Consider the following 24,911-nt stretch of genomic DNA (forward strand, 5'->3'; position numbering starts at 1 on the left):
TATCTTGTGTGAAAAGTGTAATTTGGAGTTTTTGTCGTTTCTTAAGTGTTTTGGCTCACTTAACTCTGAAATTTCACTTGCTGTATATGTAAATCTTCAATAACCTTAGAAGCTGCAGTGAGATTACTTTGGCTTTATATATATTACTTAAACACCCTGTGACCAATCATGTGTATTTTCTGGCTTGGACAGTGTTTTTTGCTTTCCCCTCTTAAAATTCTAAATTCAAGAAATATAATGTCTGTATTAAAAATAAACCCTTAAATCCAGAAAGCTCCTATTATATCTTTCTTTTTATTTTAACTGACATTCTCAGATTCTGAGATGAATTTGGCATAATATTCTTGAGGCTAAAAACATGATTTAAATGGAAATCGCAGTCTTTCCTTTTCTTTGCTATGCTTTCACTTTGTGAAAAATTGCAATTTCCATATGGAACGGAATGATTTAGCAGGATCACATTAATTCTGCGAGTGATCCTTGGTTCTGGCTGCTAGAGCTGCACATTTGTTGTGAGAAGACAAGAGAATCGTGCAGCTTGCAGGTGTGTCAGGTAGCAGCGCTGGGTAAGTTAAAACATGGATATCTAAATAGAGGTTAATGGTTTAAATATATAAATGAAATAAACTATCAGTTTTCCTGATAGAGAAGACAATTTGTTTCACCAAACATAATATAATAGAAGATTGCTATTGCAAAGTTAGATCTTGGATCTTTCTTTGTGAGTCATTTAGATAATTTCACCACAGATGGGTATTAGACTGTTTTCTTTTTAGCTTGCTGTTTGTATTTGGGTCCATCTTAAATACAAATGCAGAAACTTCTGTAAAGATTCTTTTAGGAACCATTCATCTCATTAGCGGTTATTGTGAAAAGTAAGAATTTGGACATCTGCAAATGATACTGTCACAAATAACTTTGTGACATAACTTTTTGTAGGTTGTATGAAATGTGTAACAGAGAAGCGTAGATTCTGATATTCTAGTTGTTCTACTGTACATCAATAAAATGGAGTTAAAAACAGTGTATTAAAGCCTGTTCAAAAAAAAGCAGCCCTGCTGACTACCCAGAAGCCACTCTCTACAGAGTGCTTTATATATTGCATGGAAGCTGAAGGTGTGAACAAGGACATGTGTTAGGGTGTATCCGCTTCAGCAAAGGCCCTTTCCAAGTCCCATCTGGAGATGGGGGCTGCTCGGTGACAGTTTCTGACGAATGGGCAAGTCATACAGAGACTTCAGGAACTCGTTCCCATAGGTGCAACCTGACATATGTCTTGAAATCTGCCTCTGAAGCCAGTACCTGAGAATGAAGCTTGCAGTTTCCTCTGAGAATGAAGAGAGCAATATGCTTGGTAGGAAGGGAGAGTAATGACAGTACAGAGAGCCCTCACTACCTGACAATCCTTTTGTGCTGGTGAAGTCAGTGTTTGCTCTAATCTGAAGTACTGTAAAAGACAGGAGATGGAAGACTTGGGGAATGATTAATATCTTTTGTCTTTGCATGTTTTCTACAGGGTTGGTATTTATAGTTTAAATGCAACAGAGATAAAAATCCTAACCAGAACATGTCCTTGTAATAGAATCAGCCGTTCCTATCAGTCCATTACAGAGCTCACTAATCACTCATCAGAACTCAAAGTCATTAAGCACGGTCTGCAGTTTCTCAAATCTGTGCTTGGGGAGCGGGTGTCTGTGTTTTACCAGTGCTTTAATTGGGAATGAATTTTCCTTTACTCCGAAACAGATCTCTTGGCACCAAGAAAGTCTGAGTTATCTGATGGTATTAAATGTAAGATTGTTCAGAAATAAATCCATGAAAGGTGTATAGATGTAACACACGCTTGCTCCGATGAGAAATCTTAGAGGTCCAAGCCCCTTAATTCTCTGGACATTTGCAGAGTGTGTGATATACCTGATGGGCAGGCCTGGAGCTGCTGATTAAGAATATGCCTGTGAGTGAGGCCAGGCAGATCCCATGAGCCTGGGCCCTGCTAATGTTCACTTTGAAAGAAATAGGCGCTGCTTTCCCAAGGTCTGTTCTGCCTTCTCTAAGCCTGAAGTTTTGTTTGCTTACAGCAGTATAAACCTTTCACCACGCTTGGTGTCATTTGTGTCATCTTGGGTTTGGCCTAGCGCTACTTTGCCGTTCTGCATTTTATGTATCGCCCTCAGCACCTCATCACGTGTGAGCATGGCCAGGAGCGTCGTTCCCTCCGAGCAGCCTGAGGATCTCCTTTTAGAGTTAGGGTATCGTGGGTGGCTATTAATGTTCTCCTGCCTTGTCAAAATTAAAAGGAATCCTTAAGTGCCAAAATAACTTTTTGTCTTTATGGCTAATATAAATATTCCAAAAAAAAAAATCAAAACAACTGTTAGAATGTAGCTGTGTGGAGATGGTGTGAAAGCATGTTTTAATTTAATGTTTATTTTTCATTGCAGACTTCGTTTTGCAGGACTAATTATTAAAAAGTAGTTCTAGAAATACTTTGTGTTTTAACATTGAAGCAAGTCTCGCTGTGGTAATAGTCATAATTTATGGAAGTGAGGCAGCTTTTTTTGCTCCTTTTCCCACCTTCTAACCTTTTCATATTCCCAGGGGATGAATCCATTCCTATGTGCATAATACAAATTTTAAACTTCTGTGACTGTTTTCTCCTGCTGTAAATATTACCTGGGAATGAAGTAGCAGAGCCCTTTCCTTCACTGCATCTGGGAGATTGGTGTTTTGGTGTGGCTGTCATTTGTGGCCCAGCAGATATGAACAGTGACAAACTGTTCACTTTTGAGCAAATTTTGGGGGATAAATTTTTCAGTAACCTCTGTTGGCTGTTCACAAAATTGCAAATACTAGTTGGTATCTGTTTACCGAAGATTTTTGGATGGTGCCCAGCTTATGGCCTTTTCCATAAACTGAATGCTCATTTTTACCCTGTGCCTTTGCAAACATGAGCAGGGCACTTCTTGCCTGTCCCTCCCTCCCTGCTTGTGTTGGGAAGCAGCAATATGGGAGGGGGAAGCTAAAGAGCCTCAGGTCGACCAACTAAGCAATGAAAAATTGCATGTGCTTGTTCTGTAAATAATGTCCGTACAGAGCAGATGTGATTAACTCCTGACATAATGGATGCCTTGTGAGGTTACACATGCGATCAGTCATATGCCAGATGAAGGCAGGGGAGCTTTATATGCTTAGAATTCCTTTTAGGGCTAATTACTAAATATCTTTAAACTTGATTGCTTATGCTTTCAATTTCTGAAAGTGTTGTGGCATGATGTATGTGGAATGGACTTGCTTCAGCTTCAGAGGAGGGAGAGAGACTCCTCTGTTGGGGCTTTTTGAGGAATTGGGAAGTTTTTCTTCCGTAGGAATTTCCAGCAGAGTTTTACAATTTAAGAAGCTTGCTCTTACATCAGGGTTATTAAGCTGTTTAATCTTCCTGAGACGTTGATTTGATGTTGTGGATTTTCTTTTTGTCTAAAGTAGCTGAAAATGTGCAGTTGTAAAGATAAAATGCTGTTTGGGTGTTAAAAGTCTAAGCTTAACATTGGCAAAGCAAATTTTGTGACATGTGCAGTCCTCTTCAGGGGAGAAAAGAAATCATTTCTGCTTAACTACTTTTCAGACACTTTATGACTGGGAACTTGGTGAGAAAGGGATCTGACAGAATAAACAGAACCATTTTGACTGTTAGGATGTTTTAATTGATGATAATTTTGCTATTGAGCTGAGGCTGTACACTTTTTTGGACCAAATATTGTGTTATATTGAAATATATAGGTTGACAGACAAGATAATTTTCTTTGTAACTTGTTATCTTTGTTTGGAGAATGTGTTGCACTGCATGCAATGGGTATGAGCTGTTGAGCAGCTCCAGGAGTGAGATGCTCTTTGGTTTATTTAACTTCTCTATAGGGGAGACCAGAAGGATGCTGAAGGCCACCAAAACTGTTGGGCTTGATCACTCATTTTTAAATTGAATAGCATGTGTCTCAAGGCTTTTATAAATACAATCACTGGTTAGGTAGCCTGGATGTCAACTCTCAGTTCCTTTGGAAAAAACCTTTTAAGGAGAAGATATATATGTGGTAGAAGTGGCAACTGACTTAATCATGGATTAATATTAGTCCTCAGCCAGAACAAGGGAGAGAATAAAAGTAATTTGTTTATTTTTGTAATGCTCTTGGCATTTTTAGCAGCTGTGCCTGTTTCCTTGTGATCGTTGCATGCCCAGTCTTGAGGGAATTTTTGGTGCAAGTCAAGGCAGAGTAATTTTAAGAGCACTTCTAACAATAGCCTTACAGCTGCAGTCCTGCATGTTTCTGAGATGGCACCCTTGTTTTATCTGCATTTTCCAAATTTATGTAGAACCCCTGACTAATTTCTCAACCTTGTGCAGTCTGGCAAAACGAAAGAGGATTTTGAACAGTTGCTGCCACTCTTTTGGATGGCTCTTCAGTGCTGGGCATGCTGCTTCACACGGCATGGATCAGTAATCTGCTTCATGGCCTTGTACAATTGGAATTAACTAATGAGAAAAATTAATGAGATGTCTGCTCTGTGCACTTTATTCCTCTCAGCATCCCCCCTCCCTTAGGCTAATTTCTGCAAATATGTAATATGCAAATGAAGATTTGGACCATTTAATAAATAGATTATTTCTAAGATGTTAAAACATGACCTGTCTTTATTTAGAGAACTAACATACATCGCATTTTTACATAGCAGATCCATGCAGTTTGGTGTCTGTTGCTGTTTATTTTGGGGAATAAGTTATTGTCATGGTCCTTGGAAGCCACTGCTGCTGGGTCTATGGATTGACTATTTTCAGATAGATGCATCCTTTTTTTTTTTTTTTTTTTTTTTCCATTTTCTGTTGTTTGTTCCCTGTTTCTGCATTCACATCTAGTACTCTGGATTTTTAATTACACACAGTAATCTTTAAACTGACTTCTTCCTGCACATGAATTTACATCGTCAAAACATCATCTTCTATGCATTATGGTTTTTTCAAGAATAAGTTTGGCGAGTGTATTTGAAGACAGCTGCTGCTATTTATTTCTTTAGTCTTGAGGAAACCAATCAAGTTGATGGCTAATTAGTTTAGTGATGTTTGAGGATTGAACAGCTCAGTTGCTCTACCTGATCTTCTTAATTCAACCAAACTTCTTGGAGGTCGTCTGTCATTTTGAGAAGCCATTCACTGTGTAACCTCAGCCAAAAGCCTCAACATCAAATACAAGACCGGCTCTTTGCTTTACCGGGGAGAGAATCTGCGACTTTATTGATAGCGTGAAATTAGAGCGGCCCTTTGCTCTCAGTGCTGAGATACGCAGGGATGAAATCAGAGGAGGAATCGTGGCTTTGAGGCCTGCATGTCCGTCACGCTGTGGCGGCGGGAGCGCTGCAGCCGCCCTCCCCTCGGCCGCCGAGCGCCTGCTCCCGCGTGGGTGGCAGCTCCGTGGTGGCAGCCCGTGTATTCCTGTGCCTGGGCCGCGCTCCACTCGCCCACTTGGGCCTGGGGTCGAATCGTTTTTACTGTCACGCGCGTGGCTGCCATCGCTTTCATTCCCGGCGGGTTCAGCCTGGCCCATGGTGCACACGCAGCCTGATGCTTGCGATGGAGGCCAGCACCACGCCGTGGTTTGGGCTCCAAGAGGGTGATGTGAAGTACGACCCCAGGAGCGGGCACTAGAGCTTGTGTAGGAAAAGGGGCATGGGACCCACTAATTAAAAATAAATAAATAAATAAAAAGAGGAAAGTAGGGATCTTTATGTGTTTGGAGACGTATTCTGGAATCATCTGAGGTTAAGCGACTGATAGTCTTAATTTTATGGAAAGCCCTGAGGTTAAGTGGTCTGAAAGGCTAATGGGCAATGTTTGGAGCCATATATCCTTGACAGTCCTAATATCTTAATACGCAGATGTGACCCGGATCCTTAGCTTTACCTACAGAGGGGCTTGGTGCAAGAGGGGGAAACGGTTTTCCCAAGGTATTTTGGAATTTTCTTTTAGTTTTAGGGTTTTTTTCTTACCTTCTTCTGTAGTAACTATATATTTTGAAAGAAAATCCCAAAGCTTCTAAATTAGAGAGTAGAAAGGCCAGAAGATGGTGAAAGCTTTAAAAGCATCAAAGGCTGGTGCTTGACCTCTTGATTTGAAGGCTGATGTAAACTGATTACTTAGAGAAACAAGGTTGCCTGACAGCCAAATGTTATTTTTTTTTCCTGGTTGGTTTAATGTGTTCATGCACTTGGCAAATGACAGTTTTACTAACATATGAGTTTGGTTGAAGTGGAGAAGTAATCCAAGTTTTACATCCACTTTACTTTGATATCCATAGGATATTTAGGAGAATACTAGGTAGGTAAGCTCATAACTATTCCAGTGTGTTGTACGGTGTCCTCAAGGGTCTGGCACCCATGAAGGTGGGATTTCTTTGGAGAGGACTGCTCTGTAACCTTTGGCTAATAGAATATGGGAAGATGCTTAATACTGGGCCTACGTTATCCAAGGTAATTTATGTTCAATGCGATTGTAGATATCAGCTCTGCACAGCACAGAGCAGCCTCTGGGCATTCAACTCTGTATCCACTCAGTATTTTGAAAGAGACTAGAAAGTCTTTTGGGTCTCGGTTTTCTGTATTTTAACCATTTCTGAAGTTCAGCAGGTGATATAACAATATGATTCTGATTTTAGTTTCTAAATTATAGAAAATAATATCTGCAGTATATTGTATAGATTAATCTGACATTCAACACAGATATGGTGTTAGGGCTGCTGTGTAAAATTCTTTGCTGATGAGTTTGGCAAATAAGTTCAGATGTAATCATTTCTTGAGAGAGAAATTGAAAGGTACTGTTTTTAATACCGTTTACAATGATACAGTGAAAAGACGGAAATTATTTTTCTTGACAGATTCTGATAGGAGAAAGAAAAGCTTAGTGTGGGATGCTTTTTTTTTAATCACCATGAAAAATTCCTTCTTGTTAATCTGATGGATGGATTACAGTTTGTGTCCTTGCACAGCCAGGTTGTATTTTCCATCAGAATTGGAGATTGTAACCCTCATTATATCATTTCTGTAATGCAAATGGTTATATATGGAAAGAGATTTAATTAATCCCCTGCTGGTTGGTAATATACCCTAAAGCAAACAAAGTCAACAAAGGAAAAAAAAATTAAAACATGAGTGTGCGGTGCTAGGTCAATGAGTGTCAGTAGAATTTCATCATCTGTGAAATATTAACTTACTAACTGAAATGTATTTACTGTTATAACTGTAAAAATATTTGCCTTTTGTCCCAACTGGTATGATAGTGAGGTACCCTGCAAGAAAGGCAAGGTCAAAGGCAATCTCAGGAATCAGCCGTCTGCTCTGGCAGAAATACCGACCATCCTGACGGGAGTGATGGTTCTCACTTTGATTTGAAAGGACGACGTTTAAGCTGCCATCAGTGCACGCTCTAGCATCCAACTTTGCCTGTGGGTCTGTGCCATATGCGCAGCTTACATATTCAAGGACAAATTACAAGATTGAGAGAAAGTGACAATTTTGAGTGATGGGCTCCTGTTTTCTTTGCACTTTCTGTTCAAAAGATGTGAGTTGTCTTGCAGGTCAATGAAATAAATTTCCAGGCTTTATTTCTGTATCATAGAGCGTGCATATGTATACTCAAAAAAAATGCCAGCACTCTTTCTGCTCCATGAAACACTCTATTTTAAAACACAGTTTCCTCATACAAAAGATCACAGTGGAATACTTTTTCATTGTGTATATCATATAAGCTGGCAAATCATCCTTAAACTGGCCAATATATTTTCACTTTTAGCTTTCTTGCTGCCTCTCCCATAGCAAATATACCTTACAAAAGAAAATGATAGGGCTGAGGAGAACCCAGTCCTGTTATGGAACCTGAACCGTGATGTCACGGTGTCCACCTGATTTTAGGTCTGCATAATTTGAGAAGATAAGGGGGAAAAAATATAAAGGGCTGAAGAAAGATATTAGAACCATCCTTTTATAAATTCCATGCAGCTACATTTCTTTCCTAAGATTCATTTTCTAACTAGTCGTCTGAAAATCTGCTGCTTTTGTCATGTAGAGATCAGGTTGCACATTTAATAATTATGCCTTGAAATATGGAACTTAGGCAAAAAAAAAACTTTCAGTACAGTCTGTTCCTGTCATTTAACTATTGCAAGATTTTTAATACAATTCTTGTTTTTAGGGACGGAAGATCTGTGACAGTAACTATTTGTTCCCACTTCTGAAACTTCTGTGTGAATAACGCGTGACAAACTTCTTTCTGAAATTTTGCATCCTTATGCTATTTATCTCTTTGCATAAATTAAATGCAAAAGGTTAATTTCCCCCTTTAGGAGTTACATGGTTGACCTATTGGGTAGAAGGAACAAAGGTTGGCTGAAGTAATAGTAGTAATGTCCATGATACGTACAGGTGCTGGCAGGAACAGTGCTCAGGGAGGCAGGTGCTGCTGGCAGAAGAGGCAGTCTGAAGCTTTGTATATTCATGAGTTATTCTCAACAGAAGGGCGGTCTTAAATGAAAAGCATCCTTAGGATAAGCTAGCATTTTTTCTTCAAGGATTATTGCTGCACCTTGTAAACAGTATTTCAGACTATTTAGTCACAGCTCAGTCGTGTTGCATTAGTTATCTTACCTCTTTAAATGGGATTTTTTTTTATGGACACATGGACAAGGAATGCTGAACTCCTCTGAGTGGGTGGAAGCAAGTCAAGGCACAGCACTTGCTTCACCATTTGCTGTCTGAAACATCCCCAAATGAGTGTCCTGAAATAGGTCCTCAGCTCTGAGTGCCGTCTGCTCCCTCCCTGTTTCCTTTTCCAGGCATCTTCTTCCTTCTTCCTGAGAAGTGACTCTAGTCCGTAACTCACTGATGGGTCAGGAAAAACAAGCCCACAAGCGTGCTGCTCACAGACACTTAATTTCCAGCTCTGATGCTTTTGCATTGGCCCCTCCTGTCCTGGCTTGGCTGGGAGGATTTTAAGAAGCGCTGTTAGCAGTTGTGCCTTGGAAGAGCAGGCGGGGGAGAGCAGGTGGAAGGAGGGAGCTTGGGATTCCTCCAGGAGCCGGGAGAAGTGCTGCCGGCTTGGGCAGCAGCTTGGTGGATGGCTCATAGGGTTTTAGGAAGGGGATTTTCGGGCTAATAGCAAGTGAAGTGCGGTGGAACAACAGGTGTAAAAATTGATTGCTTTGATTGTGCTCTCTGTCAAGAGCACGGAGGTATTAAATCCAAACTGCTGCCTGTTGATTCCACAGCTGCCCTGCGGTCGTCAGGGGGCGGCTACCAGCGGAGAGAAGAATCTCTCTTTCAATTGCATTGGCATCTCATCTACAAATACCTTTTTGCTTCCTGAAATTCAGTTGATCACAGGTTTTGAAAAATGATTTTGTGAACAAAAACAAGTTTTTTTTTAACCTTTTAAGCATTTAATCCTGAAATAGTTTAATTGTAGGAAGTATTAAAGCTCTATTACACAAGTAAAACAAGCGTACAGTACAAGAGAGGACACGGTTTGCCAACTGTTCTTCTTGCATCATGGTTCCTGTAGTATCAGGTCTGCACCTTAGAGCCACCATTATGGGAAGACTGCTCTTGCGGCAAGTGTTAGTTGTATTTTAAAGTGAGTTTTCAGCCCTAATGACCAGAGTAAGTCTTGTAAACATGAACCCTAAAGGCTCTTAGGCTTGAAGGTTAATAAAGAGATTTAAAGATCACAGTTCTTCTTTTTCAGCCAACACCATGAAATTACAAGGCTTAAAAATGCATTTTGAAAATTTCTGGGTTTGACAGTTTTAGAATAAATGGAAATATGTCATATAGATGGAAAAAAAATACCCTTTGAACTAAAATATGAAATAAAATAGACTTTCGTTACATTGAGTTGTCTTTAAAATGGAGAAATTAATTAAGTCTTCTCACATGATGTAAGCAGTATGCTATAAATATATGCAAACACATATAATAGTATATAGTAAATAATTAGACATTATCTATTTATCCATTTTCAGTGGCAAGAAGCTTTCATTGCTGTGTAGACTTCATAGTCTTTCTATCAGATGAGAGTAGAAGAAATACCTTTTTAGAATATAAAACACACAACCTGTTATAGATGCTAATGATTTATTATCTTACATGCTTGAAATGTTTTGATTAGATCTTGACAAGTTTGTCTGATGACGGGGATTTATTTCTTGATGCTGTAAGCTGTCAGGCTTGTGATAATTCACACATGCAATTTGCTCCGTACTGTTAAATTGTACTGGAATTTCATTTGGTAGGAAAGACTTGAAGGTAATAACAAATGTTGTAGGTTTTGCGTGGTTTTCTTTCTGTTTCATTCTTTCTTTCTTTCTTTTTTTTTATTCTAGCATCTAAAGCTTGTAGAACTTTGAGTAATTTCCAGTATGTTTTTTAACAATCCAATCTTTCACAGTTCAAAAATAACACTGTTTAATCACTTAAATCAACATGTACTCCATAACTAATTAAGGAGAACAGAGTATCAAAATTTGGGGATGTCTTTGCACTGGCTTTTTTTCGTGAACATTCTAAGAAAATACAGTTTTTTTTTTCTCTTTTTTTCTTTTTGAGGAAAAGTACAACACAGGGATCAGTTTCCTGGGCATCATAAATGGAAATTGTCCCCTCACATGCTTTTCCTTCTTGTGAAAAGCTGGAACGAGCAGCCTAGCATAAGCTTGGGAGCCTTTTCCAGGTCCTGCTAACTTAGCCCTCTTCTTCACACGCTGGTCGTGTTGGACTTCGACGTGTCATCCTTGCGAGTGTGCAGAGGAAATTAATGTATATTTTGGAAATTTGAAAGAAAATGCGTTAAAAAAAACACACAAAAAAACCAAAACAAAACAAAAAACCAAAAAAGGGAGGGCATTATTTGCACTTGACGCCAGGCGCAGTGTCTGTGGCGGTGCTGGCGCGCGGCGCTGCGCGGGGGCCGGCTCCCACCTAGCGGCTTCCCGCTAAAGCGCAGGCCGCGGCCTCCCCGGCCGGGAAGCACCAGCAGGAGGTGGGAATTTCAGACCTGCTGATTCCAGGCGGGAGCTGGGTCTCGCAGGCCTTGCCTCCGCGCGTGCTCCACTGAGTGCTTGTGCTGTTGGGACTGCAAAGGCCATGACTATTTGTAGCTTTTTCCAGCCTGGGCTGCTGCGCCAGTGTGGGACAGATTCACCTCTCACGTGCTGCAGTGCAGGGCACAATTACACACCGAGCATGTGTTCAGAAATTGCCAGTTTATCATTAGTTTGGCCTTGGCCATTTACTGATAAATAGCTGAGCGATACACAAAGTAAATGTACAAAAGTTAACTCTAGGTTTTCATTCTTTCTCTCTTTTTTTTTTTTTTCCAGAAGGAGCTCAGTCTCCCCAGAAGAGGAAGCTTGTAAGTATAATTATTCTTTAATCATAATCAATAATCATTCACTGCTTGTTTTGTTTTAAGCATACAGAGCAGTTGAGTTGTTGTAAATGACATAAATGGGCAGATACTGCGTTCTCTCTGAAAGCCTCTCTCACACACTGGAGAAGCCTCCTTGCATTGCTCTGAGCTTAAAGCCTCCATTCATTTCCCGAAGTGTAGCAGGAGAAGTAGTAGTAGTGTAAGCTTACTGCTAATTAGCAGCTCGAGCTCATCCTCATTCAGCAGCAGCCTCGTACAAAGTCGCAGTCCTCAGTGCTGCTTGTGCTGACACCACTGAACTGACTCAGCAGAAGTCATGGATTTTTTGTGTGTGTTATGAACAACTTGGGTCAGTACTTTTCAAGCAGTCCGTGTTCACAGGTAGCTAAGTACACAACTGCTGGCCCATGCAGGTGTTTGGGGAGCAATTAATGTAATCAGAGATGTCCACAAAGTAGCAAATGTTGAAAAAATACGCTTTAAAATAGTCCTTTAAACAAATAGCATTTATTTAGTGCTATACTTTTTGTATCACTATATTTACAGTAATACAGCTTCTGCTAGGCTTACAGTTTTCTGATGGAACAAAATAGCATTATTGATTGCACTGTATAGAAAAGCAAGCATTCATGCTGGCTATATATGCATTTTGATTTAAAATTTTTTCCAAAAACTTGTATATTACAAATATGAAGCTCACAAAAGCACATCACAATTCTGCCTCAGGTTTCTGGCTTTAACGAGAAATAATTGTCAAACTTTTAATGTAAGCTTACCCCTTTGTGTAAGATGCAGTGTTTGGAAAATGCTGTGTAGTGCCAGTGATTCACCACTGAACAATACCGTAGATCAAAAGGCTTTTTCTTTTCTTCTAGATGAGGCATGCCCAAACCTTTTTTAGTTCAGTTCATATGACAATGTTAAACCAGTCACTGAGTTATTTAAAGCAGACCATGGAACTCTCGCTGATTAATTTAGCAGGGTGACTTCTGTGCTAGCTTTACTATATTCGCTGCATTTTTAAGAACAGCGCTGTTTGTGATCTGAAGACTGTGAATTTGAATATCTGAATGCAATCCAATTATAAATGAACGGTGGAGTAGTGAGTTACCAGCAGGTTTTTTCCTTAATATAACTTAGATACATTTGTATAAAACGCTTGAAACTGAAATTGAGGATGCCAAAGGTTTTCACTTCCCTTGGTCAAGCATGGAGGTGGGTATGATGCAAAACTACTTATGAATTTACATTTGAAATATTTGAGATACAAATACAGTACTTCAATTATGCAGTGTATTATTCAGTAGTATAGCAACTAAATAAAACTGAGATTTGCTGAATGTTTGAGCAGTGTTATTACTTTGATTTAACATACTCAATTTTCATGACTTCGCTTGTATCTTCTTCCATGAGTGAGTGCCTTGTTAAGCCATCAGTATAAGAAAAAAAGTAATCTATCTGTGTCCAAGCCCCACATTTTAGGTGTGTGTCCATGCCATCGATTTTAAGCACAAGTTTACAGCTACTGGCAAGAGTGAAATCTTTGAGGAATGGAAAAGTGTTTAGTAATCTTCAGACATTATCTAATCGATTATTTAATATTGTTTTCTGGAGTTACAGAGTCTGTTGTTGCTTCTACCAAATGATTTTTGTTTGAGAAGTGTAAATATTTAACAAGTCAGTCCTGCATTGTGGCTTATGTATCTCTGCTCATGTCATTCTGATTAGCATATAGACTCGCTGAGAGCGTCTTGTGAAGCTGATGTGCATGATTTACATATCACCGTATCAGAGTGTTTGGTTGATTAAAAAGAAAAAAAGCTACCGTTACTCTTTGAATAAGGAATTAGAGAAATTCCTATCAAGGAAGGAAGTAATTATACATATAAATGGGTTAAACCATTCTTGTCAAAAAGGATGGCTTAACAATATGCACTTAAATGTAGACTGTAGGCTGCTCTCAGTTCTTCTGAAGGATTTTCCTATGCTTGAATTAACAGGGGATTTTATATGGTTAAAAAATATGAAAATCAAATTTATTCTGAAAGATAACGTGGTGCTGTAGCTAATGGATAGGGATAGTTAAGGATGCAGCTAGGTCTGGATTCACTGACTGTCGCTCACTGACTTTGTTCGCTGACAGAAGCAGGCGTTGGCAGATGGATAAAGTATCTGGCTCAAAGCCAGAGACCCTCGAGAGGTGCATCCATTTTCTGCACAAACCCTGCCTTTGCCTTGCAATCAGTAGCAATTCCAGTAGAGAGAGATACAGAGCTCTGTGTTCCCTTGGGTGCTAGCCTGGAGGCTGGGGCACATTAAATGCTATGAAAAGATTGTCTTTGGAGAGGAATGGTCCATGTTTTCCAGCACCCCAGAAGCTGAAGGAAGCCTGGATGTAGCTGGCAGTGGTTTTGGCTGTCTGTTGAGTTAGAACGGTGTTAAACTGTGGATTAGTTAGCACCTTTGTCATTGCTGAAAGGAGAAGGGAAAGCCTTTCCTGACAGTGCTTCCAAATTTTTCTGTATCTGACTCTTATCCCTTCGTATTTGCCCGGATCAGCATGAGTAGTCCCTATTTTTGTGCGGGAGCTGATTGTGGGCCTGGGCAAGAGCTGAGGTTGCTCTTGCTTGTACTGTGCAAGAGAAGCGGAGTTAGAGGCCTCAGTATTTTTGGCCAGAGAGCCTGAGATTTGTCCCTTGAAGATGATCTCGAGTGCAAGCTGAGGAGGGTGCGTGGTGGGATGGGTGAGGAGCAGCAACCGAGAACACACGCGCGGCCTGGGTGATGGCTCTACCTTTACGAGTACGTAAAGCATGTCTAAAATGCTAAAGGAAATTGTATTCAGCTGAGTTGTAGGCTGCAAAGATGATGCATAATACAGGCATTAGAGTGTAATTACTTGTTCCTGTTTTATCCTGCTTTGGTTCAACAATCTGCATTCAAAGTTTTCCATCAGTAAATGATGCATATAAATATATTAGATATTTTTTTCCCCATGATTGTGTGTACAAAATATAATTACCCTTCATGGATATTTTCCATTATTTCAAATAGTGAATTTGCAATGAGAGACCCAAATGTTGATCTGCTTCCTATTAGGATTTGATTCAATTCTTTGCTCCCGCTACACAGACCCTGTTTTTGGCGCTGTTGGCTTTGGCTTCTGAAGGGTTTTGATGTGCACCTGCACGTGAAGCCCACTGGAGACGTTCCAGTCTCGTGGACCACGGAGCATGGTGAGGCTTGGATGAAGCGGTTGGGTGGTCATGTATGTAGCAGGACCCCAGCATCCAAAAGACCAGGCTGCAAACCACAGATTTTCAGCGTGTTTGCAAGATAAACAACACAAGGTGCTCGCTATTTTTTCTGATCACCTCCTTGGCTAATCAGTAGTCAGGAATTTTAGTTGGAGTTGCCTTTGAGCCATCTGCTTTCTTGTTCAATGTCCCATTTTTCATAAAGTCAGTTGTTTGTAACAAGAACTTTACCGACCTGTTCAGCTCTTTTGGGAAGGATATGGATTTATGTCCAAAATCCTCATGATTTCTTAGGCAGGGTTCCTAGCTTGGGTTGTTGTAATACTTGTACTATCTAAAAGTAAAATTTTATAAAAAGAAAATACTGTTTTTCCACATTACATCTAAATTTGAAGAGAGAGTCATTTTGATTTACCTTAAATTTTTATGTCTATCTTTATGAAATGTGTTAAGTAGTGCAATGCTGTTTGACAGAGATACGTGCAAAGCTAGTATGGTAGCCTTAATTCCTTTTAATCTCTATTTACTGTAAGGTAATTTGAGCCCCTTGTGGGGCTCGTGGTCTCTCTGCCGTTCACTCTCATTTCTGCTCTTTTAAAACTTAAGTCTCTTTAGCCCTAGAAATCTCATAGGATTCTGCATTAAACAGGTTTTAGTAATATTTTAAGTATACCTCAAGCTTCCTGACAGTAAAATAGCATAGACACCAAGGAAATTTGTTGAGAGGATATATGCTGAATCCCAGATTATATCAGCTTCTGCTTGTACTAGTTTTAAACTGGTGCTTGGACCTCTGCAGTGACAACAAATCTGATGGCAGGAAAAGATTTTCTGGGCTCCACTGCTTTATGCAGCCCTGCTGAGCAGGCAAAAAGTCAAAAATAGCCTGATGTTCCTAACCCCACGTGTGGGGCTGGTCTGGAATCCCTCCTGCAGCACTCACCAGCAGCCTTCCTGGTGGAACGGTCATTTAAAAGAATAGTTTTAATAAAAGAGAATATTCCATGATGAGGATTTTGGTGTTGTGCATATACGGTACGCTCAGAGATGAGTTTGTGAAGGTTTTCTTCAAAGCTTTAAAAGTGAGAAAAGCACCTTTTTTGTAGCGTCTATGATCAAATTTCCACCTGCTTAATCCAAATTCTCATTTCAGCACCATAATAAAATTGCACCCAAGGAAGCCAAGATCTCTCAGCTGTTGAGAGATTGTGATCTTGTAGTATGGGGCACCTGGCTGTGATTTGAATCATGGGAGGATCTGAAGATATGAATTGTAATTGGGAATTTGACTTGTTTGAGTACTGGTGAATAGCAGGCTTTATATGCCTGTTTTAAATAAGTTTTTTAAAGAAAGTGAGGTAACTGTTTGGTTAAAACTTATCGAAGAGGTGCATCTGGAAACTTTTTTGGAAGGCTGGCTTTTTGCAAATCCGTGTTTTAAGACTGTTGGACATCATTTTACGGCAACTTTATTAGTAGCATGAGATCAATTTTGACTTGATTGAAATTATCATTGCAAGCAAAAATGCAGGATTCTCATTATACAGAGAACACTGCATCCTTAAAAAGTAATGTTTTTTCTCCCCTCTCTCAGTATTAGACTACTCAGACAGGGCTGCCTGCTTGTTCTGTGCTGCTCTGTTTGCTGTATTAAAATTATGGTTAAACTATGGTTATAATTAAAATTACTTGGCCGCTGCGGCACGGTTGGTAGTTGCATTCTGTTAGGAAAAGTAAGAGATGAGAAATCGCGGGCCCCAAAGCTGCCTCCCCGTTCAGCTCGCGTGTAAGTGGATCCGAGCGCGAGGGGCACAGGCCGCGCGTGTCCTCGGTGCCTGAGGGCAGCTGCTCCTCTGCACCGCGGGCGGCTGCGCGAGGGCTTTGGGGCCGCCGCGCGCTGCCGCCTCAGCGAGAGGCTGCGAGCTGCTGCGGGAGGTCGGTGCCGGAGCCCTTCCCGGCGGCCCTCGTCTCTCCCGGCTCCTTTTGATTTGGTCCCTGTTTCTCGAGGCCCCTGGGAAAGTTTGGCACTGCCTCCTGAGCGCTGTCAGGAGAGGATCGACGCCGCCACGGCCGCTTCGGCGGCCAGTTCAGGGCTTGGGCTGCCCCGCGCGGCCGCCCCCTGACCTGGTGGGCTGCGCTCCCTCTCGCCGGCTATAAATAGAGCCGCGGAACGTCTCCAAAAAGAATGAGGGTTTTGACGCGAGCCGTGTGATCGAGCTGGACCGTGGCCGACGTCGAAAGGTGTCGGTGACACCGGGGGTGTCGGAGGCGCTTGGGACCAGGGCTCCCTCCCGCCTTTAACCCTCTGCTCCGGGGGAAGCGCTGGGCATCCCACAGCACCATGATGAAGCGGAGGAAGCAGCGGCTTGGAGCCCCTTCGCTGCGGATCCAGTAAGGGCTGATGGGCAAAATACCCCGCGCTTGAATGTTGTAGATTAAAGCTGTCGAGGAAACGAGATAGAGTTTCCTTGTGGCCAATAAACAGCATTTTTATTTCTGTTGGTTTTATTTCTCAGTCATGCTTGTTTGGCCGTATACAAAACCTCATTTTGAAAACTTCATAGTTTTAACTCTATGAAGCATAAAGTAGAGCTAAAAAATATATATATATATTTTAAAGTGTTTATGATTGGGTTCGTTGTAGTTAAGTTTCATAACTAGCCTTAGTTAATGCAGTAAAACTGGATTTTTAGAGTAGTTCTTTTTTCTAGCCTGATTACTATTCAAGATTTAAAGGGAACCTCTATTATGGTCACAGAGCTCAAACCACAGAAGCCTTTGATAACTTTATTTTCCTCTTAAATTAAGATTTCATTTGAAAACTTCTAAATTTAGATAAAAAAAATTACATTGCCCCATGTATGCCTTATCAGTTACGTTTAAAGAAGCTAATCCTACTCAATGCTTGTATCCTTTATAAATGCTTTGAAATCTAATGAAAATTGCTACTGATGATGCAGCAAACAATGTTGAGTATTGTTGCTATTAGGTAAAATTAAGGACGCTGTGTACTAAATACTAGGCATGGAAGTAGAGGAGGGTAAATGAATCCATCCCAGGGAGGAGCAGAGAGGAGGGTCAACCTTCTCTGTCAGCAGCCTCTGCTGCTCATCAGCTGTTTAAGCAGAGATTGCTAATGGAGGGGATTTCCAGGATGCAAAGATTGCTTGCTGATAGGAGGTGTTTGGATTCACTAGGAAATATAAAGTAGGGAATCTTAACAAACATGCCAGACTACTTGTACTTTCAATACAATGTGCTTGAATATTAAACAAGAACGAAAGCACATTTCTGGTTTCCCTTTTGCTGGACTTAATTGCTTCGATATGGTAAATAGAAACATTTTTCATCCCACACTCATAGTCAAGGTTATACTTCATAAAAATGTGATGACGTTAGTTTGTATTTCAGCTCATGAGCACACTGAATATTTCACGTGACCCCATTTTTCTCAGCACTGTCCAAGCTTATAAAAAAAGAAAAAAGGAGACTTGTGCTCCAAAGACTTAAGTCTCAGCAGTACTTGGCAGCAGCGCTGCCAAGCACACGTGGCAGATGCTCTGTTCATGCCGTGACCCTCTACACATACTTCTTGACATTGTACATACAAGCATGGAGTTTTGAGGATTAGATTCAACAAACTTTGCAATTCCTGATAATCATGACAAATTAACATTTATTATAAGATTGATCTTTATTGTTTAGTTCCTTTTCCATTGCAATTTACACATATAACTTTGCATGATTGGAATACAATAGTTGTAATGTGCAGAAACAAAATACTGCAAAGTGAGATGATATTTTGATTGGTCAAGTTGCGTATTCAATTCGGATATGTTATATTTAAAAAATAAACATGGTGGTATCACCAATTAAAAACAAAATTATCCCTCTTTAAGTAAATTAGATATAGCACAGGAAAAATTCACTAGATTGTGTCTAAATTCTCATGTTAAAACCCCAAACATACTTTTCCTATTGCTGTTTAAAAATCAAGGAAAATGCTTTCAAAATATAAATTTATCTTCTGATACATTATTTTAGTTGTCCAGAGTTTCTTTATAATACCAATATTTGTAAGTTAAATTTTGCTTTGTTTCTAGCCAAGGACATCTGATCGTGTATAGTTCAATAAAGTAGGTGTTAAAGCTCTTCTTTACATTTATGTAGAAGTCTGTCCGCAGCTTTTTGGAAAGCAGCTACTTTCAGAAATTTTCTTTGCTCTCTGTTTTGTAAGAATATATGTTGGCTGCTAACCTTGTCGAAGCACTATAGTTTATAGAACTGAGCACAGAGCTGGGCATCAGTGTCCTCAGTTGTAGTCCTGATGCTGCCATCGATGTGCAATGAATGAGCCACTTAACCTCTGCCTCAGTTTCCCCTTCACTAAAGTTAGAATAAGCCTGTCTTGCTTAATATGCCCAGCTTAATAAACCTATTGAGCTTTCAGGCTTAATTATTTGTTGTTATAAAACACCGCCAGTGCTAAATGTTGTTTTCTAGTTAATGCTTTTTGTAATTCACATTTTCACAGTTGAATATTTTTTTTTGTTGCCACAGCTATGGCACAGAGCTAAACTGATCTGTAGGGGTATGATATAAATGACCCATATCTGATGGTGATGTTAATTTTTCTCAAGTAAAAACATCCAGCACTAAGGATTGAGAACGGTGTGTGATCCAGAAAGCATGGGCATCACTACAAAGAAGGATTTGGATAATTCCAGATCAGAAAATTTTCACAGTGGGAAAGTAATGTTGAATAGACACTATGTTGTTTGCCAAATAAATTTTGGTTACTAGTTTGGCCAACAGTTGAGAATATTACTTTTGACCACTTAGTTTACTACATTTATTAAGAAGGCATAACTTACATTTTGAAAGTACATTCTTTTCTTTCTTTCTTTCTTTGTTTTTTTCTTTCTTTCTTTCTTTCTTTTGTGTTTTTGTTTTAACTGACCCTCATCTTTTCTTTTCTGCCATGGTACCGTGTCAGAATCTCCTCTCCTTTGTACTCCCACTGCCGAGGAAGCGATGTTCATCAGCACGTGTTTTCTCCTACATCTGCTCCAGGTCTGCAGCACCTTAAGTTCCCATTTAGTGCTGACTGTGCACTTGCTACTTCTCCTCTAGTATTTTATATGAACTCCCAAGCCCAGAGCAATCCGTCTAGTCCATGCTACAGCCAGCCTTTTCAGTGGAGGTAAGGAGAGGTATCAAAGAGGAATTCCTAACAGTTTGGCATGGGTGTAACCATATATGAATTTAACAGCTTTGTAGTTTGAGAATAATCTCTAACAGAAGGCTCTGGTCTTGTTTTCATAGTTTACTTGATGATTTTTGTTTGCATAGGTTTTTCTAGTTCTCAAATAGTTGGTGGCCTTGAATAGAGAAGAGGAAATGGAGTAAGGGAATGGAGTCCTCCCCACCTTCGTTTGTCCCTAGATTGCTAATTGTACTTTTCCGGTGGCGTGTGTGGGCATGTGCAGAAAAAAGAGTCCTCACAGATATCATAAAGGTTAAGAAAACCAACTTAAAATAAAAACATGTCTGAATATGAAAATGGAAGCTTTTATCCTTATGAATTTAAATGATTAGTTATTAATTCACTCCACTGTGATTTAAGTTTCACAGAAAAACTGGTAAATATGAGTGCTTGGAGACCTGCTGCTCCAAACACTGTCTAGGTACGGAGGAGTGAGAGGGCATCTGAGATTAGTATTTGAGTTCAGATCTGGGGTACAATTAATCAAGTGAGTCTCTTGGTTGTCCCCATTTAATTTGCTTTATTTCACGTAGTGGGTATAGGCTTGCAGCATATGAAAGGACTTCCTTTTGGCCGAATTTAACCTGGAAGATGCACTCCAGGTATGCCTCTAGCATGTTTTCTTCCACCAATGCTCTGCACCAAATCGTCATTCTGCAAACTCAGTTTGTTGAGCCACCAGGCTTGCAAAGATAGACCTGGGCTTATTATCTCTTTCACATTCTTTCTTCTATTTTTAGATAATATTAAAAACCCTCTCTCAAATACTTTCCTATAAATAGCTTGCCTTTTTGAATTTAACACACGTTACAGCTACAAACTATGTATACCCTAAGTGTATGGCATGAATCCTAATCATCAGTGTAACCTGACTATCCTGGTGCTAGATAGGAAGCCTCTTCCTTCTTTCTAGTTTTTGTAGCGAATTTGTGCTAGAAGTGTGTACAGTGGGATGAGCACTTGCTTCTCTAAGTTACTGCTTTTGAAGCTTAACCTTGAGTATGACCTGTGAAAAGTCCTGCCTAGAATCCAGCTTTTGCACAGATCCGCTATGGCACTGTGTTCTATTCACTAAATCCACGTTAGCTCTTTATGGAAGTGGGTAGGCTGAAGTCTCTGTCTGCGAGCACAGGTCTACACAAGGTACTAAGGTGTTTGAGAGCTTGGCTGACCTGTTTCCCTTTGAAGATTAGCTCTTCATCCTCCTTGTGCCATGATATGGACCATGCGAGACCATGTGTTCCTTCCTTCACTAGTGACACACGGTGAGATTGTCCTGGCAAAGCAGCAGAGATGAAGCCTAGCACAAGCTGGAGATCTTTGCATGTGCAGCTGGAGCAAAGTGGTGCCTGCTTTAAACTGGGGCTCGCGAGCCAGCAGAAGCTGCTTTGGAAGCTCTCCTGCTGCAGCAGGGATGTAACTGGTCAAATTTCAGTAACTCATGAGATGGTAGCGCAGCAGCCCCTGAAACTACACTGTTATTTCAGAGGGAGGTTGCTCTTGCTCACCAGCTCTGGCGAACAGGAAAGGTGACGCTGAGCTTCTCTAGGCCTGTCCCTCTTATGGAGAGTGTTGCTCATTACATGTGGTGGCAGTGAAGGAAGGGCTGCTGCCAGCAGCTGTGCCTGGGCAGTTGTGCAGGGCTGTGCGGAGAGGTGGTCGCCCGGCCCAGCCACTGCCTTCCCTGCAAGCTGGGCAGGAGCTGGGGAAAATCCTCACTGCTCCTTTTGGCAGTGCATGCGATGCAGTGAATGGCAGTGACTAAGGAACAGCCTCTCACGATTTTAATATCATCATTATTAATATAATTTTGAATTTTTTTTTAGTGTTTAAAAGCCAGTCTTGGGCAATGGTGCTGTGCAAGACTGATTAAGTGCAATTTATTTCTGTTTAGCATTGGGACTAATTAACTGGCTGGTAAGTAGTAATTATTTATCAAAGCTAGATTACTGGTGAAGTCAGGTTTTTTTTTTTTTTGGAAGGGACATCTAATGATTATTGATCTTTTTCTTGGGGGGGGGGGGTTATTTTATTTTATTTTTGTAAGCCTTTTTGGTATTTCCTGCTTTTTTTCTGAGAATCTGTTAGTCTTGAGGTCTCGGATGCGGTTCAGTGAATAATTTCCTCTTAAGAATAGTTCAGTAAAAGTCTTAGTGTCCGGTTCTGGTCTACTGTTACTATGACTCTTCTTGATTATATTTTTCACATATGTGCACCTTGCAGCCATCTGCTCCCTGCATACTGAATGGTTGATGATTCACAGCTACGTGGCTGTGTGTAGCAGCTTAGATCTACTATAATAACTTTTTATTTTTGCCCTCTGTGAGTTGTTGCTTTCACCTGTGCAGCTTTTGATCCTGTTTTTATCCTGTCACTCTTTGTTGTAGTTTTGTTTACTTGGTTACAGTAGCGATAGCCATTCCCGCTTGCTCAGAGCAAAGGTTCATCTTGGCAAGTTATTGCTGTCATTGATCTACTCAGCTTAACACTCTCAGGTTAGCCAGGCTCGTTTCCATCGTGCTGCAAGTGCCATCACGAACGGGTGGAAAATCTAACTAGAAAAATCCATACATTAGTGTTAAATGTTTCTTGTTTTTTGACCCTCAGTGTGTTGCGTTTGCAAGGATCTCTATAATTTCCCTTTCTTTCCTTTTTTCCGGGTGGGGTTGATGTTTTTACATGGACAGATGAACAACTGTCGATACATCTGACGTCAAGCACGTTCTACAGCTAGCATGAAACTCCCTGGCTTTTCAAAGAATTAATCTAATTAGGACTGGAAATATTTTATGCATAACCTTTGAACAATTGGAAATAATGTTAGCATTTTAAATGAGTAAAAGGAGATCTGAGATGGCACAATTACAATAAAAATAAATTGCTAGCAGGTGAAATAAGACTGTTACTGTTGATGCAACTGTGGGTTGGAATTAAGGTCATGTATCTTTAGGATGAAAAGAGAATGATGTCCAAAATTAAACTGAAGTATTGGGTCTCGTATTGGGGATCTGGCTTGTACTCTTCTGGGGTTAGCAGAGAAGTCAAATTACTGAAGAATATGAGGCCATGTTTCACAGCTGGTCCTCTTTATGACTTGGCAGGTCTTTGTACACCCATACTTGTCCCATAATTTAATTGAAATGTGGATTTACTGCATTTCTTGATATTAAACTACTTAAAAGATGTGTATTAATTGTTCTTAGAAGTGATGGGCCTTGAGACTTAAAAGAATATGTATCTCAAAGGATATTGTGCTCTCAGTGACTCTCTCAGAAGATCTAAATTTAGTTGGAAAAGATTTTTGTTTGTGGTAACAAGGGTGAAAAGGGGCCAAGTGCTTCAGTTTTGGTCTCTCTGGGTACTGCAGGTGAGGTGAAAATTTCTCCTTGGAAATTTGCTTTATCCTAGCAAATGAAGGAAATCATTTTTGGGCCGGGACAGTGATGAGCTGAATTTAAAGAATATTTTCTCATGCTATTTTGATTTCATGAATTCTCACCAGTTATGGGACATGTTTTTGTAGGAATATATGCTGCAGTTTATTTTTATAGGAATGTTTTCTACTGGAGGTTCTAGCCCTAATAAAATTTATTGATAATAGCTAGCAATTTTTCGTAGCTTTGCAGTTTCATTGTTTCCTCCAGCTCATACAAAATCTGATGACCATTTCTGAATTGATGGTGGTCAGATCTAACATTGCCCCAAAATATCAGCACAGTACATAATTATTTGATGTATGTACAATTCCAGTTTTATGCATTTTATGTAGTTATGATTTTATGGACATCTGTGATATAATTTAAGAATCTATTAATTTGTTTTAAAAACCCTATTCTAGGAAACAAGCAGGTAATGAATAAGCAACAAGAATATATTATACAAGAGACATTCAACAAATGTACCGGGAGAGTTGCCTGCCTTTATTTAAAGCCGTTCTTGATTAAGCTGTTGCAGTTGCTCTGGGGAGACCTATATTTAGAGCTGTGCTTGTTTGGGTGCCTGAGCGCAGTGCAGCGTCCCAGGAACAGATGGGTTTCCCTGCATCACCGGCTCCTGCAGCCCCACCGAGGGCTGGAAGACTGGGAGAAAGGGAGAAATATCCTGTGCCTGCACGGGGCCTCGGGGCAGACGTCGGAGCTTGCTTCCCTTCCATATTCTGGGATTACTTGATGAGGGTCATGTAACTCCAGCCCAGGAGTTTTGCTGCCCCTTATTTCAAGGCAGGTCCCAAAATCCTTTCCATATTATAAGGAAGTGTTTTTTTTTGTTGTTGTTGTTTTTTTTTTCTCTCCAATTGAGCTGTGTTCTGAAGCTTTCTGGGTTTTAACTGTATGTCTGCACCAGAGTGAACCTAATGCTATGGTGAATGGGGTTTGGTAACCAGTCAGCTTAAAAGGCCACAGTTCCAGCATAGCTAAAACACTAATAGTCTTTAAAAAAACACACCATTAAAGCATTTTAAGTAGGAAAACTTATTCAGCCCTGGCTTTAACAAGTACCTTGAGCGAAACCACCAGAAGTCTTTAATAAACATGTCTTATCTGTGTACATTAGATTGCCTAAAACTGTGGTGTTTAAAATGTGTCAGCAAGTACATTTATTAACCTAGCCGACTTCACTGAACTGATAATTGTGTGTACACTGTGTAAATACCGGAAAAGCCAGGCTGCTGCGGTGCTACCATGGCAGCTCCGCAGACCTTCAGCACCGCATCTCCATTATTGTGGAGGCTCTTAGGAAAACAAAATTTGTACAATAATCTTACTGAAACTTCTGGTTTGAGGAGCGTGACACCATGTATGAACAACAAGAGTTCTGTGTTTTTAAGGAAGATGAAATAAATCTTGTAATTCAAGTGTGATAAGATTCCTTTATAATTTTATTTCGAAATACCTCAAATTATCAAGAATTGGTGATGGAATCCTAC

The 24,911-nt window shown here is 40.2% G+C and overlaps 1 protein-coding gene across 3 annotated transcripts in view; it reads left to right on the forward strand.

The window, feature by feature from the left end:
- The window catches only part of MAST2 (microtubule associated serine/threonine kinase 2), a 187,209-nt gene that overhangs the window by 69,091 nt on the left and 93,207 nt on the right, over nt 1-24,911 (forward strand). For 2 of the 3 annotated variants that reach the window (XM_088526151.1, XM_088526152.1), the window contains exon 4: nt 11,412-11,443. In XM_088526151.1, the coding sequence (XP_088382277.1) occupies nt 11,412-11,443 (32 nt within the window). Of the gene's footprint in view, nt 1-11,411; nt 11,444-19,714; nt 19,922-24,911 lie in introns of all 3 variants that reach the window. The other variant, XM_088526153.1, reaches the window with a different exon arrangement.

Source organism: Tinamus guttatus, unplaced genomic scaffold, assembly GCF_059628265.1.
Source record: "Tinamus guttatus ecotype Peru unplaced genomic scaffold, ASM5962826v1 Tinamus_guttatus_pri_ptg000242l, whole genome shotgun sequence".
NCBI classification, from domain to species: domain Eukaryota; kingdom Metazoa; phylum Chordata; class Aves; order Tinamiformes; family Tinamidae; genus Tinamus; species Tinamus guttatus.